The sequence below is a fragment of the Oreochromis niloticus genome, linkage group LG15, assembly GCF_001858045.2.
Source record: "Oreochromis niloticus isolate F11D_XX linkage group LG15, O_niloticus_UMD_NMBU, whole genome shotgun sequence".
Classification (NCBI taxonomy): Eukaryota; Metazoa; Chordata; class Actinopteri; order Cichliformes; family Cichlidae; genus Oreochromis; species Oreochromis niloticus.
Window position 1 is genome coordinate 24,481,664 of NC_031980.2, and position 19,488 is coordinate 24,501,151.

The 19,488-nt window shown below is 44.6% G+C and overlaps 2 protein-coding genes and 1 long non-coding RNA gene across 5 annotated transcripts in view; all 3 read left to right on the top strand.

Annotated features, from left to right (window-relative positions):
- Nucleotides 1-1,543: 1,543 nt before the first annotated feature.
- LOC102082537 (uncharacterized) lies at nucleotides 1,544-5,368 on the top strand. The gene is made up of 3 exons (XM_013272205.3): nucleotides 1,544-1,810; nucleotides 2,907-3,182; nucleotides 3,340-5,368. Exons 1-3 carry the CDS (start codon nucleotides 1,681-1,683, stop codon nucleotides 4,011-4,013), a joined length of 1,080 nt encoding a protein of 359 aa, XP_013127659.1. The 5' UTR covers nucleotides 1,544-1,680; the 3' UTR covers nucleotides 4,014-5,368.
- A 1,070-nt stretch (nucleotides 5,369-6,438) lies between these two features.
- pex7 (peroxisomal biogenesis factor 7) overlaps nucleotides 6,439-19,488 on the top strand; it is a 42,481-nt gene continuing 29,431 nt past the window's right edge. For all 3 annotated transcript variants that reach the window (XM_003446676.5, XM_025899174.1, XM_005452450.4), the window contains exons 1-6: nucleotides 6,439-6,572; nucleotides 7,075-7,208; nucleotides 7,580-7,637; nucleotides 8,422-8,572; nucleotides 8,648-8,725; nucleotides 8,802-8,910. In XM_003446676.5, the coding sequence (XP_003446724.1) occupies nucleotides 7,097-7,208; nucleotides 7,580-7,637; nucleotides 8,422-8,572; nucleotides 8,648-8,725; nucleotides 8,802-8,910 (508 nt within the window). In that variant the 5' untranslated portion in view covers nucleotides 6,439-6,572; nucleotides 7,075-7,096. The remainder of the gene's footprint in view (nucleotides 6,573-7,074; nucleotides 7,209-7,579; nucleotides 7,638-8,421; nucleotides 8,573-8,647; nucleotides 8,726-8,801; nucleotides 8,911-19,488) is intronic.
- LOC112842490 (uncharacterized) lies at nucleotides 13,808-17,662 on the top strand. The gene is made up of 2 exons (XR_003214274.1): nucleotides 13,808-14,425; nucleotides 17,566-17,662. It is a non-coding gene; the product is annotated as an uncharacterized LOC112842490 (long non-coding RNA).

The following is a 19,488-nucleotide window of genomic DNA, read 5'->3' on the forward strand; positions in this document are numbered from 1 at the left end:
ACAGGAAACAGACGGCAGATCTCCTGCTTGGGGTCAAGCTGCAGGAGGACTCAGAGCTCGCTTTTGCGTCCTGCTGCTTCTCGCAGCTCTGCAGCCGACTGTGCGAGCGGGAGACTTGTTTAAACGTACGCCACGACTCACGCAAACAACACACGAACAAAAGCTGTCAGGTTGTCAGTCAAAGCCTTACATGTAACTACAGAGATATATGCCTCTATACAGAGACACACCCTGCCTCTCTGTATCTGCTGCATCTTCAAAGGACTCTTTCATGTTTTATTCACTGACCACCAGCACTCACAATGCAAGTGCAGTCACACAGCTTTATTGTACAAATGACTTTTACTTTCCAGCTCACATGATGCTTCAGGGTTATCTTTGAAAGTGATCGTATTTCTAGTAAAAACAATTCAAGTTTAATATGATTTCTCTTCAGCAGCTCACCAAAGAAACCAAAGGAGGACACGTCAAGCTAGAAAGACTGTGGAAGGCGAAGCCGTGATGTTGACTCCGTGTCCTGTAGCTCGAGGACTGAAGGCTTTGTTTCTCATTATTAACACCAACTTGGTGTTGCAGTGGATCTGTTCCTGATCAGCAGCCAAACATGTGACTCTCCCTTCCTTTAAGTCCAGAAAAATCATGACTGTAAGTTAAAATTATGAAGATACATAGACAGAAGACAGAGACTGTCATGTGATGTATATGATTATGTGATCATGAGATGTATGTGCAGATGAAATATATGTTTTCTTTCTCACACAGAGAACTGCTAAAGATGGCACTTTTGTGTTTTGTGGCAACTGCCTGAAAATCACCTATTAACTAATAATCTCAGGTTATATACCTGATTATCTGTTGCTGTCTACATACACAGATATTCACATTAACCGCTTTCATTCACAGTCCAGCCAGAAACTCATAGACCTGAAACTGAAATTCCCTCACAAACAACACTGATGCTCAGCAGCCTCCTTTGATACAGGACTCAAACTATAATGTGGCCGTTGGCAACCAGTTGAGTGGAGTCCCCTACTTTAGAGAGATAAGTTGCAGATGAGCTGCACTTGTCTGAAGTGCTCCACTGTGTTGGAAATCTGTCTGCGTTTGTAAGTGGTAAGGATTATTTGCAAACCTTTGCCAATCAACCTGCAACTTTGTGGAGACAGGTTGCCTCCCATCCAGCAACGTAACGAGCTGGTCACTGCAACTAATTCCAATCGGTCCCTAAATGAGAAAAAAACTCACCGTGCCGTCACCGAGCTACCAGTTTCTTTTAGGTCGTTGTCCCATTTGTGAGCCAAATGGCTCCTAACGAGGACGCTGTAGGTTTTCTTTTCTTTCAGTGATTTCACATCAGGCGCCATGCTGGCTGTAGACAGGTGTGTGACACACACTCAAGGGCAGGCTGGCCAAAGAAGTATGTCAGTAAACAAACAAACAAAAACTCATTGTTTCTAAAATGTTTGAAGACAAGTTGGGACAACTATCAGTTTAAGAAGAAACTATTTATCCTGTTTAATGTGATTTTCTTTGATGGAGTGAACAAAGGACTGAAATCTGGTCACTTTTTATGCAAATGAGCTGTGACGCACCGGAAACGGAAGTAGTGTTTCCCCCCATTCGTTCTTTTATTTTCTTTCCAGCTCGGCTCCGCTCCGCCAGAGTTTTAAACACAGGAGAATGGAATACAAGCTCATCATGGCGGTCTCTGGCTTCCCGAGTCTCTACGACATGAACTCTCCGACCTATCGGGACCTGAACATGCGGAGCGACGCGTGGCGGCAGGTGGCAGAGATCGTCGGAGTCCCCGGTGAGTTTCAGCACAGCGCCGAGACCCCGGCCCGAACTTCAGCTCTCACACGGGAGCACTTTCGATGTGGGCGAGACGGAAAACTTTCAAAACATGTTAAACATTCAGATTTTCATCAAAGAGAAAAGTTCAAAACAAATACGGTCCGACCTTTATTATGTTCCGACCCTCGTCGCCTCTCGACTCCAGCACAATGGTTCCTCTTCAGAACAATCAGCACAGATTTATGAAAGTTTTACAATACTGTAAGAAAATATACGACAACTTTAATCAGCGGTTTTTACTCATATATTGTATTTACTGGGAATTAACTGGTCTTAGTGGATTTTTTTAGTAATCAGAACTGGGGGAAAAAAGGTGATGACGACCAAATATGTAAGAGTGTGTGTAAAATAAGTATGTAAGGTTTTACTCATGTAGACAGTCTTTGTTAACTGAACCTAAAATTTTTCGAATACAGTAAATTATGGTTCCCTGAAGAAAAGAAAGGAAAATAAAATACAAGAATATAGAATAAAGGAACTGTTTATACGCTTTTGTTATTTATGGGTTTATATGTTTTAACATATAAACTTAATAATAACATGATAGAAATTACTGATTTTTTAAATTTAAATTTAAAAGCCTTTAAAATAAAATTCCATGGAATTTTTATTATTTGCATTTTTTTTAAAAAACAAACAGCCTAATATAATTAATCATAAATGTATGGAAGGTTTGGTTAATTTGGTTAAAAGTCACACAGGAGTTTGGAGCTGTGAGTATTTTCACATGTGAATAATACTGTTTGTTATTTTCAGTATTTTCAGTCAAGTCAGTTGCTTCAAATGTTGAATATTGTCCAAACACAAGTTAGCTGTGAAATATGACCAAGGAAACAAAAATAGTTTGGTTGTTTGAGAGTTTGTTTTAGTTTTTGCAGAATAAACTAAATTAGAGCAAAGATTAGTTTTAGTTTTTGTATGCAGGTGAAAATAAAGCATTTAATGTGACTCTCTGTGTGTGTCTCTGGTTGTGGACACAGCAGGATGGTTTTACTGTTGGATTTTATGGTTTTATGGTTTAATTAAAGCAAACTTGTGGTTTTCCACATTAGAGTCGGAGTGCAGAAGGAAGTGGAAGACGCTGAGAGACCAGCACAGGAGGGAGAGGCAGCGCGAGAAGGAGCGGCGCGAGAGCGGCATCGGGCTCTTTAACTACCGGCCATGGAGGTACTCGTCCATTCTGTCTTTTCTGAATCCATTCATCGACGCCCGGGCAGCCGGCACCAACGGCTGGGCCCTGGACCCACAGCCCTCTCAGGTCCAGGTGGCCGAAATGGTCGGCTGCAGCACGACCACGGAGACACGGAGTGACGACGACGAGAGCTACGGTTCGTACCGACGCTTCCTTCTGATTGGCCAGCCTGCAGTAGTTCCTCATCAGCTTTTCAATGTGCAGTCCGAGCACCCGGATCTCTGACGGCCTCTGATTAATATTTTCTCGTGATTCGACATCGATTTAGTTCTGATTGTTTTGTCTGTTTTCAGGGTTCGCCGTAGCTGACGCGACCACGACGACCTCCTCGTCCTCATCCTCAGAGTTCCCGCAGAGGAAGCGGCCGCCCTCTGTTGGCTTGGACCCTTCCAGGCCCAAAGAAGCAAAGGTTGAGGTGAACTCGGGTGCCGCAGCCACTGACGATGGCGTGCAGACGCAGCAGCACGCCAACATGAAGGAGCTGTTTGAGATGATGATGCACTCGGTGACATCTCTTGCTGCGACCTTAGCTTCATCACACTCTTCCTCGCAGACCCCTCTTTTGCAGCAGGATCCGCAGAGTCATCATCGCAGCCTTCCGCCATCCTGGACGGCGGCGCGGCTGAACCAGCTGAAGACAGAAGAGCCGGAAGGTGACGTGGACGAGCTGCTCGTCCAAACGGACGATGAGGAGGAGGTGGAGGAAGAGCGCCGCCCCGCCTCTCCCAGGCCGCTCCGGCCAAAGAGGAAGAGCGTCGACGGCCTGCTGGAGGAATTCCTGAGGAAAACAGAAGCCAGGGATGCGCAGAGGGAGCGTGACATGGAGCAGAGGGACGACGTGACGCTGTTCCTGCTGAGCCTGGCTCCGGCTATGAGGAGGCTGACAGCAGAGAAACAGTCGTGGGTCAGAACCAAGATGCAGCAGTTTCTGCATGAGGCCGAGTTTGGTGCCACAAAGTTCCAGTGAGCCCACAAACGTTTTGATGGAAGCTCATTCGAAGGGGAAGCACTGAATCTTCCCTGCAGACTCCACAGGTGCTGACTCTTCTTACAGCTGCTTCAGGTAGCTCCAGATTTGATGGTCTGTCCCTGACCGATGACTCCAGATCCCGGGTTTCTGTTTTCATCGATGACTAAATGGATGTCTGCACAAAGCAGGACTTCGGGCACATCAGGGTCACTGCAGGGTTAACGCCACGCTTCAGTGTTGATGTCTGATTACTTAATGCGGACTTAAACTTCTGCACAGAGGACTCTGTGCACCTGCACATCCGTGTTCAGCTAGCAGGAGACTTTCTAAAGTTTAGATTTAGAAAGCAGTTTTTCATGACCAACTTTATTCCTGCAAGATGGCCGTCTGCAGATTTAAAACAGCTTCGTCGGCTTGTAACTCTCAAAGTGGTGATTTGATGCTAAAGTGTCTAAAATTTGAACCTTTGTAGATGAAGCCTACATCTGAATTAAGAATATTTATTCTGTCGTCTTTCTCAGACGGTCAAACAGCGCAACGGAGGACAGTAAGCAGACGCCTCTCTGACAGTCTGCGTTTGTCCACCTGTCAGTTGATCACAGAGCTAAGACGTGATTGTGATCGGGCACCATCACCGTTCATACTCACTAAAGCATTCAGAGCACACACTTTAATACTTCACTACTGTACAGCACACTGTTACACACACACAGACATGAATGGGTGCAGCTTGTATCATGTGTTTAATAAGCTGCAGGCGCCGCCTCCTTCATGTGTCCATGTAGCCTGAATCTTGATGCAAGCAGGTAAAGTGATAAAGATCTGCTCTTAAGATCTTTGTAGCACATTAATTATTGTGTTGTTAAGTTTGTGGTCCTAAAGTGTCACACGCTACGTCAGGGCAGATGGTGCACTCCAGCAGTGCAGACCCACTTTTCCTCCTCTTCTCTGTCCCTGACCTAAAATACTTCTTTACCCGACGTGAACGAGGATCTTTTATGACTTGAATGAAGCGAAGCTCAAACAGAGAGATGTTGGTTCACGTTCCTCTGAGATCATCTCAGACTGTTAAAACCACTCAATGTATTTTATGTACTTTTATTTTGAAAGGCCAGTCACACTGAGACCAAAGTGTGATCTTTGCTTTACTAATGTTAACCTCTCCTCTGAATCAGGAGTTCAGTGATGATCAATGAAATTGTAAATAATATTTGTACCTATTACCAGTAACCAGTTGCAGCTTTCTCCTGGTTTCCATGGTGATGCAGTATTTATGGAGCTGTGGTTGCAATCAAAGTTTCCTCCTGGCTGTGAGAGTGTGAGGCCACAGCGTCTTTGGTTATGTTATCTGAGCTGAACGCTCCATGTGTGATGCAGAAAAGCACATTTTGTATTACAGAAAAGTTTCTGTCTGTAATTCTAAACAATCATAAGAGCGTGATTTTTCCCAGATAGCACTGAACGCTTCAGCGAAGGATTCCTGTCACTCTGGTTAGTGTGCACGACTCAGGCTGCTCTCCCATGTTATTCAGTCCTGAGTTGGAACATTTTTTATGTTTCAGAATCCTGCAGCTGATTTTATTTTTCTGTGTTTGTGCTGTTTTTGTTCTTTGTTTAAAAAAAAAAAAAAAAACTCTTCTTGCAGTCATTTGTGTTTTTATTTCAAAGTGAATCCTGACAGCTGAGTGATGCTTAGAGTGAACTTCATATGCAAACACCTGAGCAGACTGCTGCAAATATTATTCCACCATTCATAAAGTGAGCTTCAGGAGGAGCCGATTAAAACCTGATTACTGACTGAAAAGAGCTCTTAGTGTGCTGCTGTGAGTATTTCACCTTAATGTGAAGTTTTCATGCTCATGCTGTGACCCAGATTCAGCAGGAAATTGCCGCTGTAAGGATGTTTTCTTACATATACAAACTATCATTTTCTGGTCTCTGGAATAACATGTGGATTACTGAACGTACACAGACTCTGAACAAAGTTGGAAGTCAGTTTCCATAAAATTGTTGTTTTAAAAATAAAAATAATCTTTGGTCATTTCTGAGGAAATGAAAACTAATATTTTAACTGCACGAAGCACAAAAGCACTGTGACCACTACTCCTTCCGTGAACGTGCAAATGCTCCATTTCGTTAGAAAATAATGCAAAAATCTAATTTAATAGGAAATTATAATTAATAAAATATGAAGATTTTCCTAGTTATTTATAAATCTTTCCTTAAATTTAAAAATGAAAATAGATTTTTACAAATGTAAATAACATTTCCTGTATAGCTTCATTTACCTGAATGTCGTGTTTTTAAGTAATTTATCTAGAACAATTTCTAATAAGCGCACTTGTTGGTTTTAAGGTAAAGAAATGTCGCCACCAGGTGGCGAACTGTACAACTACAAGTGTAGCACGTTCAGTCCGGAGTCAGCTGATCAAAACACGGAAGTGGAGGAGCAGTGAGTGGAGTGAGAGGAGCAGCAGGAGCAGCGGGAGCTTCTTCTGTGGGTTTCTGAAGCTTTGAAGCTTTTTTCTCTCGATTCCACGAGACGACCTGGTTTCTGTGAGTCACGTGACAGCCATGTTCAATTTAAATGTGATCAGGGTCCGTGAAGTCACTCTGTCACCTGCAGACCACACGAGAGCAGGTGCTGATCGGACACGGTCTGAGTCATAAAACGGGATTTTAGTCCTGCGGACTTCTTACGTGTGAACAGATTAACAAACTCAGCAGAGCTTCGCATCTCTGAACCCCACGGATTATTTGTAAAAACACAACAGGGCGGGTTCACAGCCTTTTACAAGTTTTGTGCACATTAATTGTCACATTTTCTAAAATATTTCGCTTGAGAGTCATAAAAAAAGCTTCAAAATAACAGTACAAGCTGAACTCTTCTTGTAATGATGATGAAGCTGTGGATAGATTTCAAGCTTCTTCTTAGTCATGTAATACTTCATGGTTTGAGTGCCAGTGTTTATTTTGTTATTGTTGTATGTTTTGAGTTGCTTATCAGTAAATAGTCAGTGTCATCTTTCCAGTCACTTTAAACCCTTCTGTCTAACAGGGTTTCCTTGTATGTGACGATAATGACGGTGAAGGTGTTTCGCAGTCCGGCCCGTCACGGCTATGCAGTGGAAGTGTCTCCGTATATCCCCAGCAGAGTGGCCTGTGCTGCTTCACAGTACTACGGGATAGCAGGTCAGTAGAGTTCAAGAGGTCACAGTGTGGAGAACACACCTGTATGAGGTTTCCACATGATAAAGAATGAATTACACAGGGTGAAGGAAAACCCCCTGGTTTCGGCTCACTGCTGGAGCCTCCTGTGGACATTAGAGGAACTCCAGTTTCTGGCTCTTCATCACTTCTAGTTTCCTGACTTTTGATCCATATAAATAATATGAAATAAAATAGTACGTGCTGTTTGTTTCTGGACGTTGACCTTGTGTTGATGGAGGAACCTCAGCAAGCTGAACAGACCCTGATGAAGACGAGCATCACGTGGTTTTTAAAGAGTCAGACAGCTTTCTCATTTCCATTCACTCTGTGTGTGTGTGTGTGTGTGTGTACAGGCTGCGGCACACTGCTGGTCCTGGATCAAACCGAGACTGGGCTCACCTTAGTGAGAAGGTAACATCTGTTTCCTCATCTCTCTCTCTCTAACATCTGTTTTTGTCCTTTATGCTTACAAATGATGGTTATAAGAAGTTGCAGGAGGTTTAGGGCTCGTTTTCATCTAATTTCGGCACAGATCAGATTATTATTGGACTGCGAGGGAAACAGAAACCCCTGCTTTTATGTGACTTTACCTTAATTTTACTAGGAGTTCCATTGAGAGAGCGACATGGCCTAAAAACTCAGAAAATAATAAAAATGCAGATGATATGTACAAATCAGTAGGAGTCACATTCCTCCTCGACTGCATTCTGAGTGATGACGTATGTGTGATTATTCTGTAGATATGAGATCTTTGTGTGAAGTGTGCCATGTCTGAGGTTGTTAACTCCACATCTGGGGAAGATTGAAACACAGAGAGGGGGCAAAACCAAAACCAGCATCGCTGGTCGTCCTGTGAGGCGTCAGTGATGATGGACCCAAAAATCATGGATGTTTGTCTCCCTCTGTTCTATCAGTTAAAGTCGCCGTTTCAGAAGAAAAGGCTTCGGGCTGACGGAGAGGACTCTGTGGCAAAATGAAAAGGAGTGAGAATAGTCTAGCTGTTTTTCAGGAAGTTTATTTTTCTGCTCTTCCTGTTGGAAGCTGCGTAGCTACGAACTGCAGGCGACTGCTTCACACCACCGTTAAAAATCCCTGAAATAAACCTTTAAAGTTGAATAAAAGAAACAAGAAATCAGTCAAGGGTCAAAACTCCAAAGTTTTTTATGTAGTCTCCGTGTGTGTGTGTGTGTCTCAGCTGGGAGTGGGGTGACGGCCTGTTCGACGTGGCATGGAGTGAAGGTAACGAGCACGTATTGGTGGCAGGCGGCGGAGATGGCAGCCTCCAGCTGTGGGATACAGCCAATCACAGCGCTCCACTGAGGGTGGCTAAAGAACACACACAGGAGGTAACGCACACATGCGTGCGTGCACACACAGACATACACGCACACACAGGTGTTCTGACTGTGACGTGTGTGCAGGTGTACGCTGTGGACTGGAGTCAGACTCGAGGAGAAAGCCTGATAGTTTCTGGATCCTGGGATCAAACGGTGAAAGTGGTAAGATGAAAGTCTCTCATTTCTTTCCCTCTCCGTCTGCGTTCTGTCTCCCTAATGTTAGTTTTATCTCCGTCAGTGGGACCCTGCTCTCAGTCCATCGCTGACCACCCTCAGAGGTCATGAAGGGGTCATCTACAGCACCATTTGGTCACCTCACATCCCAGGATGCTTTGCGTCTGCCTCAGGTGAGTCAGCCGGCCTGTTAGAGGGTTTAAAGTGGCTGCTTTCACCACTAGATGGCGTTGTTGTGATGGTTTTTGGAAGCAGGCCTGAAGATGTTTTGAACTTTGCTTCAGGCTGCTCAGATTCAGCTTCACTTTGGATTTAAAGCTACAAAGGAGGAAATGTTTGATGTCATGAAGCTTTTTCTCAGTGTCTGTCTGCGAGCACGAGTGCACCTTGAGCTCTGGAGGTTTTCGTGGTAATCACTCATGTTGTTTGTTGGAGGTTTTCCTCATCGTGTGCAGTGTAGGAAGTGAGGTGAGTCTGCATGATGGCAGTAAATATACTACTGAAGGTTTTAGTCTTAGTAGAAATTCATAGTTAGGAACGTAAATCTGTAATTTAAACACGACATGTGGAAAGCACTGTGCTTTAATAATGTAATATTTAATGTAATATTCTTGATATTTATAATTGAGCGATTTGTATATTATTGCTATTTCTTAAATTTGTAAATTCTGTAACATATTGTATTATTTAATTAGTTTAGTCTGTTACTGTTGCTGTCTTGGAGCAACTGTAACCCACATAATTTCCTTAGGGTTAGTATTCTGATTCTGATGATTCTGATTTAAACCTGTTTGGTGCTGATGCAGACACAGGGGTGTAGTTTGTAGCAGGAGGCGTGTCTCTGTCACTGTGATGTCATCGCTGGGTGCCCCAGTGATTTTTCTCTGTCGTTGTGCTTGATTGTTGAGTGGTGGGATCTTTAAAGCCGTCCTCCTGGCTCTGTCTGCTGTAGTGGTGCGCTCCACAGTGACGTCAGACTGCTGCACGTCTCATTGGGTCGTGCTGGAGACATCGCCATCCTCTGTCAGAGCAAGACTTGACAGATTCTCAGAGACTCTGCAACAGCTTGAAACTTAACTTCCTGCTCTCAGACCTACAGATGTTTGGGGTCAGTGACAGTAGAAGTGCCCCTGAAGTCTATAAAACTGCGGTGCCCCTGAAGTCTATAAAACATGTCCCACACCAGCATAAATCAAAGGCATCATCTTTGAAGGATAGGTCGAAGGTGCTGCGGTGCAGGGCTTAAAGAGTTGGTTCCTGGTTGGGTGGAGACTGTGTGGGCCTTACATGTTTCCTCCAGCAGACGTGCACTTTATGTTAACTGGCTGTGAGTGTGGATGAAGAGTGGTCAGTAAGACCAGAGAAGCATGTAAAAGTCTGAAGTGTGAGTGAGTTTGTAGCCGGAGGGAGCATTTGGATGATCTCCTGGGAGCGTGTTTAAACTTCATACAGGGGCAGCGATGCATCATCCGATCTACAGCAGCTGCCTTCAGGTTGGGCTCGGTTTGGGAGGCGCTGTCTCATGCGTCTTGGCCGATGAGTTTGGGTTAATTGGTTTGTGAGCGAGTGGAGGCCTCTGATGAGATTCTCAAAGCAGGAAGATGTTAACCCCTCGCTGCTCACAGGGTAGTCCAGGTCCAGCCATTTGACCTTAAATGAGTTTTTATTTTTGATTGAGTGTATACAGAACACACAGCTGGGACAAATAACTGTTGAATCCTGGGTTTGTGTGCTATAAAAGTTCTGTTCAGGTTGGGTTCAGTTATTAGGAGTGTGCTGCAGTGGACTCATGCATGCACCAGCAGTCCTCAGATGAGATTTTTAAGGAAGTTCTGGATGTTTTTCATCTGATTTTTGAACAAATTTCTGAGAATTTATTCTTCACGATGGCTGTGCTGAATTAAAACAAGAAAAATATTGTGTTTGTGTTCAGATCTGAGTTCTGACTATGTGTCAGTGATCCCTGTGACAGATGTGTGATTAATGGCTCCTTGAGGTTGGTTTTAACGGACCATACGATGACCGGCGCCACAGATGAATTTGGAGGCTGTAATTCTGGGGTTTGTCGTTGTGGTTGATGCTTCATATTTGTTTTCAATTGATTTGATTTTTGATTTCTCTGCTTTTTTTATTGACCTGTTTCTCAACTCGGTGAACTCATTCAATTTTCTGGTCTGTAAAATATCAGGTTATGGCTTCAAACTGCCCAGGACAGTGTCCCGCAGTCCTTTAATAACAGCTCTGCAGCTAAATGCTTTACTGAGAGCACATCTCCATAAAGAAACCTTCAGAGTGTCTGTGTCCGCCCCTTACAGCGGTTCACCTCCATGTTGGTCTTGTACATCAGCTCAACCGAACACACTGCATTTGATATTCTGCCAGTGAACTCGCCGCACGCTCACACTTAGTAAAAACACAGTGTTTCTCTTAATGTGGTCCTAAAACACATAAAAGGCTCTGCTTTTACCTACAAGACGTCCATTAGACAACAGATGGTTTGCATGTGACAGACTTTCCGTTATTAGTGTCGATATGTGAGAGAGCAGCTTTATTCTGCTCTCACTTCTTATAGGTTCATGTTATTATGATCTCTGTGAGGTTCAGCAATGCAGCAGCTCTGCTCTATAAAGACCAACATCATATTTGTGAGTCTCTGCAAAGAACCAGCCATCACTGACTCCTACAGGGGGTCCTACAGGAGGTCATAACATAGCTCCCTAAAACGTTCCAGCTCCTGCTATAGGAAACAGTCTGTAATCCCTGCAGCAGCACTGTGGCTTCAAGCTGCTGGAGCTGGAAGAGGAAACACACTTTTTACGGCACAGGGATGAGGATGTAAAGCGCTTGTCTTATCGGTCCTCCTCTGCGGTGCTGAGTGGTGTCCTCTCACCAAGAGTTAAGCTCAGAGATTTGAATGAGGACGCTCGGGCTCTTTGAAAAAGTGTCTTGATCCGAGCACATCTGCGCCAGGACCTCTCAGTCGTGCGTCTGCTGCTGAAAAGACAAAGCCGACGATACCGGCTCAAACACAGAGCCGAACACGTGCAGCTGTACCCCCTATGGTAGAAACAGTCAGTGAAGGCGCCGCTATGGTTCCTTGGTGGGCGATGCTTTTTGTCTTTACCTTTGAGCCGGAGGTCACCTGCTGATCTCAGAACTCTGAGCGAGGTGCATGGACTCCATTCTTCACGTTCAGACTTGCCTGTGAAACCCACGCTGAAAATCTGCAGCATTACTGAGCTGTGCTATCAGCATACAGCAGGCTACAGTAAAGGAGCCAGTGCAGTATTTATTTTGGCCTCAGGGTCTCATGAAGCTCTAAATGCTAAACACCTTGTCTGTACTTTTGTGTGTGCAGCTCTGCCTCCCAGAACCGAAGCAAGTATTTTAATGAAACATGTTGAACTTCAGTGCTTTTTTTAGGCTTTTTAAAGCTAATTGTGTTGGATGTGTTGCACGCATGCACAAAACCGGCAGAGAAATGTGAAGCCAAACCTGAAAGTGGCCTGAAAGCGAGAGGAGAGCAGCTTGTGTTAAAGCTTTATTTAATGCGTCCAGTTGCCAGTTTGTTTACGGCAGCAGCCGGAGGTGAAGCTCTGCTGCGCTCCGCTTTCTGACCTGCAGCAGGAGCGATAAAACTCGGCATCAAATTAGCCTCTGCGTTTATCTCTGTGTGCTCCTGCACCTGCTTCCAGCCGGCGCACTCACGCTCGATCCGGGTTTCTCGGCGTTCTGCTCGTCCTTTTTTCTTTTCTTTAACTTAAAGGCTTGGTCACAGCTCACTCCTGCGATCAGGATGTGAGGTGGGCGGTCAGTTGTGGGTTTAATGAGGAAATAATGAGCAGAACTTTGCTGCAGTTTTAAGCTTGGTTGTGTAGTTATGTAAAATACTAGTGATGAGACGACATTTTGAATGTTCGTTTAAATTAGAAATGTTAAAGTTTAGGCTGCTGTCAAAGGCTTTTGGAAGATGGTGATCCACAGGAGATGGGTGATGATTGATGCTGGATGGGTGCGGTTTATACAACCTTTATTTCCCCAAATAGTGTTGGCATCACCGTGAGCCTGGCGGGGTCCCTGTGGGGGCTCGTGAGCACTGGGCTGCTGCAGACTTTGCACAACTCATTGATCATGAAACAGGCAAGAAGGCTCTAATAGCTACAGTAAGTTATTGAAGAGACATCTGACATGCACAGGCATCAAAGACCAAAAACAACAAGGCTGTAAAGACTCATGGGCCCTTCTAGGTCACAGCAGCATGTTACCTGAACAGTCTGAGTCCTTAAAGTAAGACTGTGTGTGATGTGATGCCTCAGAGGGGAGTTTTCTTCATGCATCCATGTTGCCCACTTCCTGAAAATAATAGTCCAGCTGAGGGATCACCGTGTTTACACACTGGAGGAGATCCAGCATCCTTTGTAGAGGCACAAGTAAAACAGGCGAGCTAAAAGCTGTCTAGAGGTGCCCGAAAAGATGATCGTGAAGTTGAAATCATCATTTTTTTTGTGGACGTCTTCTCAGAAGGTTATGATCATGCCTGTACCCTCAGCACACTCTTAGCAGAGCTTGGAGCATGAAAAGGAGTCAGAATGGAAGCACTGATAAAACCTGCAAGCTCACCGCAGTTTAGGAATCAAATATCAAATCTGACATCACATTTTAAGTTCTGTCAGACGCCTTCAATGTTGGAATAAAGGTTATTAAAAACGGCCGGTGAGAGGTGAAGGAGGTGTTTAAACTCCAGGCCTCAAGGGCCGGTGTCCTGCAGGTTTTATTATAAATTACCTCCTCAACATGTCTTGAAGTTGTCCAGAGGCCTGGTAATGAACTAATCATTTGATTCAGGTGTGCTGACCCAGGGTGATATCGAAAACCTGCAGGACACCGGCCATTGAGGCCTGGAGTTCCCCATCCCCGCTTTAAAGCGTTAAAGCTGCTTCTGCTTCACATTAATCTTTACACACATGATTTTTATCCACATTTTCATTTCTGCTTCCCAATAACAGATTTCTGAGAATTTATGGTTGATTTCAGTGAGATTCATGTGTAATCACTGATGTGCCGCTGAGCCTCAGTGTTCTCCATCACTCCTCACAGAGTCACCGCTGTGCTCTCATGTTTTGTTCTCCAGCCAAATGATGTTTGGTGCAGGACGCTGAAACACACACACACACACACACGGTTTCATACTGCTCAGTGTGTGTGTGTTTGTGTGTGTTGGACTTTGTGAGCAGGTAGTGTCTGTTTAAATAACTGATAGCAGGTGTCCACCAGATACAGCAGGCTCTCTGCTGCACGCACACACACACACACACACACACACACGTGCGCGCTGAGCGGTGTTTGGTAGGTCCTGGCCTCAGGGAAACTTTGGCCACACTCGTTCTCTGTATCTGCAAACCTACATTAGGGGTTATGAGCTGTGATAACAGGCACACACACAGACAGACAGAGAGAGACACACACACACGCACACACACACCGGCTGGTGTCGATGGAGGCGTCACGTCTCGCTTCAGAGAGCGCTGCTGCAGGCCTGGTCACAACTGTAATGAGACGATGGCAACGATCAATGGCGAGAGAGGAGCGCTTGTTGTGATAACAGCATCGTTTTTTTCTGAGTCAGTAAGCTGTGAAGTTCCTGTCGCACATGCTCAGTGTGTCCTCTCTCTATTTGGGTTTACTCAGGTGAGAAAAGAGACGCGGCGTTACCGAGGTTGGAAACCCAGAGGTCTGCTCACGGTCATGTTTATGATGAGAGCAGAGGACAGATTACTCATTTTGTCATGTTTGTAACTGAACAGTGTTTGTCTGAGAGTTTCAGTCATCTCAGAAACATCTGAAGAGAAAAGGTGTGTTTGAATAAACTCTGGAGTTTGGAGCTCAACACAGTTTATTGATGGTGTGTGATGGTGTAATTGCCAGGCTGGTGGAGGAGGGCTGAAGTGGGTCCCAGTGGTGTTTCTCAATGGGTGATCTGACCTTTTACTAGTGTACTTGTGTTCCTGTGACGTCAGCGGTCTCTGTGGAGCTGGCCTGTACACACACAGAGGCTGAGCGGCAGTTTGGAGTTTTTTGTTTTTTGCTGAAGTCATAAAAATACTGTAGTTTTTTCAGTATTTGAGACTTTACAGTGTTGAAGAACTGTGTTTGTAAAATATTTTAATGGTGCTGATGTTGAAGCAAGAGAAGACTCTGCTCGTTCTCCAAAGTGTTTAAACAGACTGGTGGATGTCAGCACCCTGCCTTCATGGTGAATCACTGGTGGAGTGCTGGATGCTCATAGATCAGTGACCTGTCAGTCAGAAGCTCTGCTGTTTTTTTTAAAAGGACTTTAAACTCAACATTGAGACCATCCAACCTGCTGTTTGCAGGGATAACTAATTGAAAGACAGCTGCCTTAAAGGGGGGAGGAGCTAATACCACTTATTTGAGACAGAGGATGAACTGAGGAAAGGCAGTATGAGATCAATATGGATTATTTTGACCTGTGAATCATGCAAAGCTACCCTACAGCAGGTCGCCTTGGATCATGCTCTCTGGGCATTGTTGTTATTATTATTATTATTATTGTTGTTATTAGTATTAGTTTTTTTTATTATTATATAGTTATCATTACTTGTTATTAGGGGTTTAAATCAAGATCCATGTTTTTGTATTTTCTGTTATGACTTATGAGTCGGATAATAACTGAGAGGGATGAGTGGATGGTTGGATGGATGAGTTTTCAAGCACAGCTACCTATGATTAGTGTATGGTGGAGATTTGCCTCCTTATCTCCATGTTACGGCTTCCCCTCTGGTGGCACTTAGCGTTAGCTTGAGAGGCTACAGCCACTCATGACTTTGAAGAGAAAGGAAGTGAGAAACCGGGAGAAGCAGAGATACGGGGAAGGCGTGGTGCAGATGGCGTCTCATTCCGATAAGCTTATCTGGGTTTCCATGCTCCTCACTGCTTCTCTCGCTTGCCTCCTCTTGCCTCCTCTTTTGTTCCTTGCCTCCTCCTCATCCCTCTCCTTTCTCTTTCCACTTAGCTCGATTCAGTGGCAGACAAAGATCCCCACCTCCAGCCTGAGAACCAGATGAGGGTCTGTGTCTGTTTGTTAGGCTTCGATCTGCCCTCCAGGTCTCCTCTAGTGTCTGCAGTGCTGGTTAGTCGCTCTGAGCTCTCAGTGAATCAAAGCTTCAGTAATCAGCAGTTAAACTCTGACCTTTCAATGAACTGTGTTTAACTCAGGCTCCACCTACACGTGTCATTCCTGTTTCCTGTATTTAAAAAAAGGCCCAGAATGACTGAGGATTAATAAACAATGGTCACGTTCTGTCCATCATTTTGACAGAAAGCCTGTAAAATTACAGGTGCGATCAAAAAGTTCAGCCCTTAAAAATAGAAACTGGATTTAAACTTTGTCCGTTCGCTCCTGCTGGTGCACGCTGGATCTACTCCAGTGTATCGAACCAGTGATCCTAGAATATGAACAATTAAGTTTTTTGGGAAATGAATGAAATTGCAAATCAGTGTGCAAATGGATAATTATCTCAGCGATAAAGTAACCAATGGTTGATAACAACTTACCAATCAAGGCAATTCTTCCTTCAGTTTATTTCCTGGTTATTGCATTAAAGCTTTAGAGGTTCATATCAGCACTGAGTGCTCACGCTCACATCTCTGCCACTTTTAAACTGGATGTGCATCCAGGGAGCAGCTACCCGGACCCATCGTTACCAGAAAGGAGAGTATATCCTGTTTTCAGTGCACGCTCTGGGTCATGTCCTTCAGATGCTTCAGGATGTTAAAGTAGACCTCTGTGCTAACAGTCTGACCTGGGGAAGGAAGCCATGGTGCACAACCCTGCGAGTGCTCCTGTTATGTTCCTCACCTGATGATCCACCTTCAGGCAGCTGGCTGGATGTTTGATCTCTGCAAGTGTGAAGTCTGTGCTGAAATCCCAAAATGAATGAGTAATGGACCAAATTCAAACCAGGTGTGGTAGATTTTATGGGCTCAATCCACAAACTTGTTGAACTCTGTGCGGCATCCTTCATTTTAATGATCTGATTACATTTGATGGTTTTTACTGGAGACAAAGCTGCTGAGATACTTGGATTTGTGAGTCAGTGAAGCCCACATTTATTTGTGTATGTTGAAGGCTTTACATTCATCTAGCAGCCACCTCTCTTTGTTTTCTCCTGCACACGAGCACAGCTGTGATGAAAAGTAATCTCAGAATATAAAGAAGCTGTTCGTCTGCGTGTAATTCCTCTGCTTGTTTGCTGCTCTGCCAGCTCGCTCTGATCAAAGACGCGATGAAACTGCGCGCGTGCTCGTTTGCACCAGTGGTCGTGGTGCTGCAGATAAGCTCTGGAGGTGGTTGATCTCTGTCTGCCACTGAAAACAATCATGTAAATCTTTGTGTTTGCAGCTCTTTGGCTTCTTGTTTGAACCCTCTTTGCTACAGTCTCCCACACGCTCGCTGTGATCACATTTAGCCTGGACTCTGGAAATTCAAGTGAAACGAGAAAAAAGGTTTTTAAATGCAAATAGTAAGGCGTGAAGAGAGAGCAGCGCTCCCCCGTCCAGAGGAGGTTTAGCCAGCAGAGATGCCATCAGCAGCTGGAGCCAGTTTGGAATCAGACGGCTCTTTTTGACCTTTTTTTAAGCGAGGTTTAGATGTGAGACTTTTTGGTCCCACATCTTGTTTTGGTGTCGTTTCTTGATGCGTTTTAACCACATATTTATATTATGTGTATAATCATGCTTATATTAGTGTTGACAGGGGTGTATTCAAAAAACAGTACATGATGACTTTGTGTGTGTGTGGATCACAGGGATGTAACCACACTGGTCCACACACAGAAAAAGAAACTCTGGTGTTGAAACAAAGACTTTCCTGATGCACTGTAAAGTCTTTAAGTGAGATGAGCAGAGGAAAAAACCCCGCTTTGCTGATAAGCAGGTGAGTGTGGATGGACCAAACTCTTCAAGCTTTTATCAGCTGTTGGAGGTCCTGGCTCCTTGTTTCTTTTCTGCAGCCACAGCAGCTTTCTCTCTCTCTCTCTCTCTCTCTCTCTCTCTCTCTCCCTCAGTTGAAAAGCTGAAATTTCATCATTATAAACTATCTGTGTGCCGATAATGCGTAAATGAAACGTGGGAGTGAATGCTGATAGGTGGAGGTTTGCTGTGGTTGGAATCAAACACAGAAATCTGTTTCTCATTTATGTATTTGTGTAAATGATCCTCTGTGGTTATTCGTATGCTACGATCACTTTTGTTACATAATACGAGCTTAAAGCGCAGACTCTCTGCATTCGTGTCCAAACTGGAGGAAGGGTTTAGGAATTGTGACTCTTATATAATTATACATACCCCCCTTTTTACAAAGAGCAAACATAATTGGACAGTTGACTCCAAAAAAAAAACAGAAAAAAAAGCTTATAGAAGGTGTTAGACGCTAAAACGTGGCTGCAGGTGTGTGTCTGTGTGTATTAGCTGAACCTGCTGATACAGCAGCGATTCCAGGTGTAATAAACCGAGACCCTTTTACAGAAGTCAGCACTGCAGAACACACACACACACACACACACACACACACACATGGCTCAGAGTGTGAATGAGAAAAAGAACCAGAGAGGAAGAGGAAGATAAGGGTTAAAGGGTTAAAACGTTACTCAAAGAATCGATGAAGAGCCGTGTGGAGGGATGCTGGGGGAGGGTGTACACCCATCGCTGGGATTAAAGAGGAGGTGCAAGGAGTGAAGAAGATGTGCTGGTCAGCAAACAGGAGGTGAAGCCTGGGAGAAGCGGCTCCCCTCGGCCTGCTCTTTAATCTGTCCTGGAGCTGATTGTTCAGCCTGTCGGCCTCCGACAAGCTTCAGGTGGCGTTGTTTCAGGAGAGCCACTCACACAATCCTGTTAGCCACATTTATTCTGTTCCCAGATACGTGGCCCCAAATTTAACCCCCGTCCTTATTCTTTGGCTCTCTGACGTTATTACAAATTTAAATAAAGCTCTGCCAGAATAAATGTCGACCGAGTTTATTCCCAAGCTTCTAAAGCTTGAAACCATCACAGCTGAGAGCCAAACCCTAACCGAACTCTGACTTCACGCCTCAGTACTTCCATCATTACAGTGACTCAGGAACATGCAGACAACATGTGTGACTTCCATCACTTGTGCTGTCTGCATGTTCCTGATAAAGCTGCAGTCCTTCATCTCATGCTGGTCTGGTTGCACCTCTCAGTTCATCCTCTGTCTGAAACAAGCGTTAGGATGCAGCGTTCTTCTGATTGGACGATCCTCACAAACGGGTGGATGGCCATCATGACCAGGTTAAGGACGCCCACCCTCCTTGACATCACTCAGAGCCAACAGTGGAACACGCGGTGTGCAAACTGACTGAAACAGTAGATCTACTGTACACGACAGAAATAAGGACTCAAGCTTTCAGACTTGACTCACGGACCATCAGCACAGGGAGCCAGGATGTAGTCATAGAATTAAAACTGGTATTTCAGGGGTGAAGCTTTGTGAATGGGAGTCGGTTGGAGGTTTTAGCTCCGTCAGTTTTATTTGGAGGTTTTTCTGCTGTGGCTTCAGCCTTAGTCTGTGGCAGTGGCTGTTTCACTTACAGTCAACTTTTTTTTAAGACAGAAGTTAAAAATCTGCTGCCAGGTCGGCATGAAGCACACTGAGGTCTTCACTGCAGTTTGAATAAACCTCTGAATGAAGAGGAGGAAGAGGAGGAAGAGTA

Excerpts from the sequence above, each read along its gene's own strand:
- LOC102082537 (XM_013272205.3), top strand. The coding sequence starts at position 1,681 with ATGGAATACAAGCTCATCATGGCGGTCTCTGGCTTCCCGAGTCTCTAC. Across the intron at positions 1,811-2,906 it reads AGAGATCGTCGGAGTCCCCG|AGTCGGAGTGCAGAAGGAAG; the intron begins GTGAGTTTCAGC and ends TTTCCACATTAG. Across the intron at positions 3,183-3,339 it reads TGACGACGACGAGAGCTACG|GGTTCGCCGTAGCTGACGCG; the intron begins GTTCGTACCGAC and ends GTCTGTTTTCAG.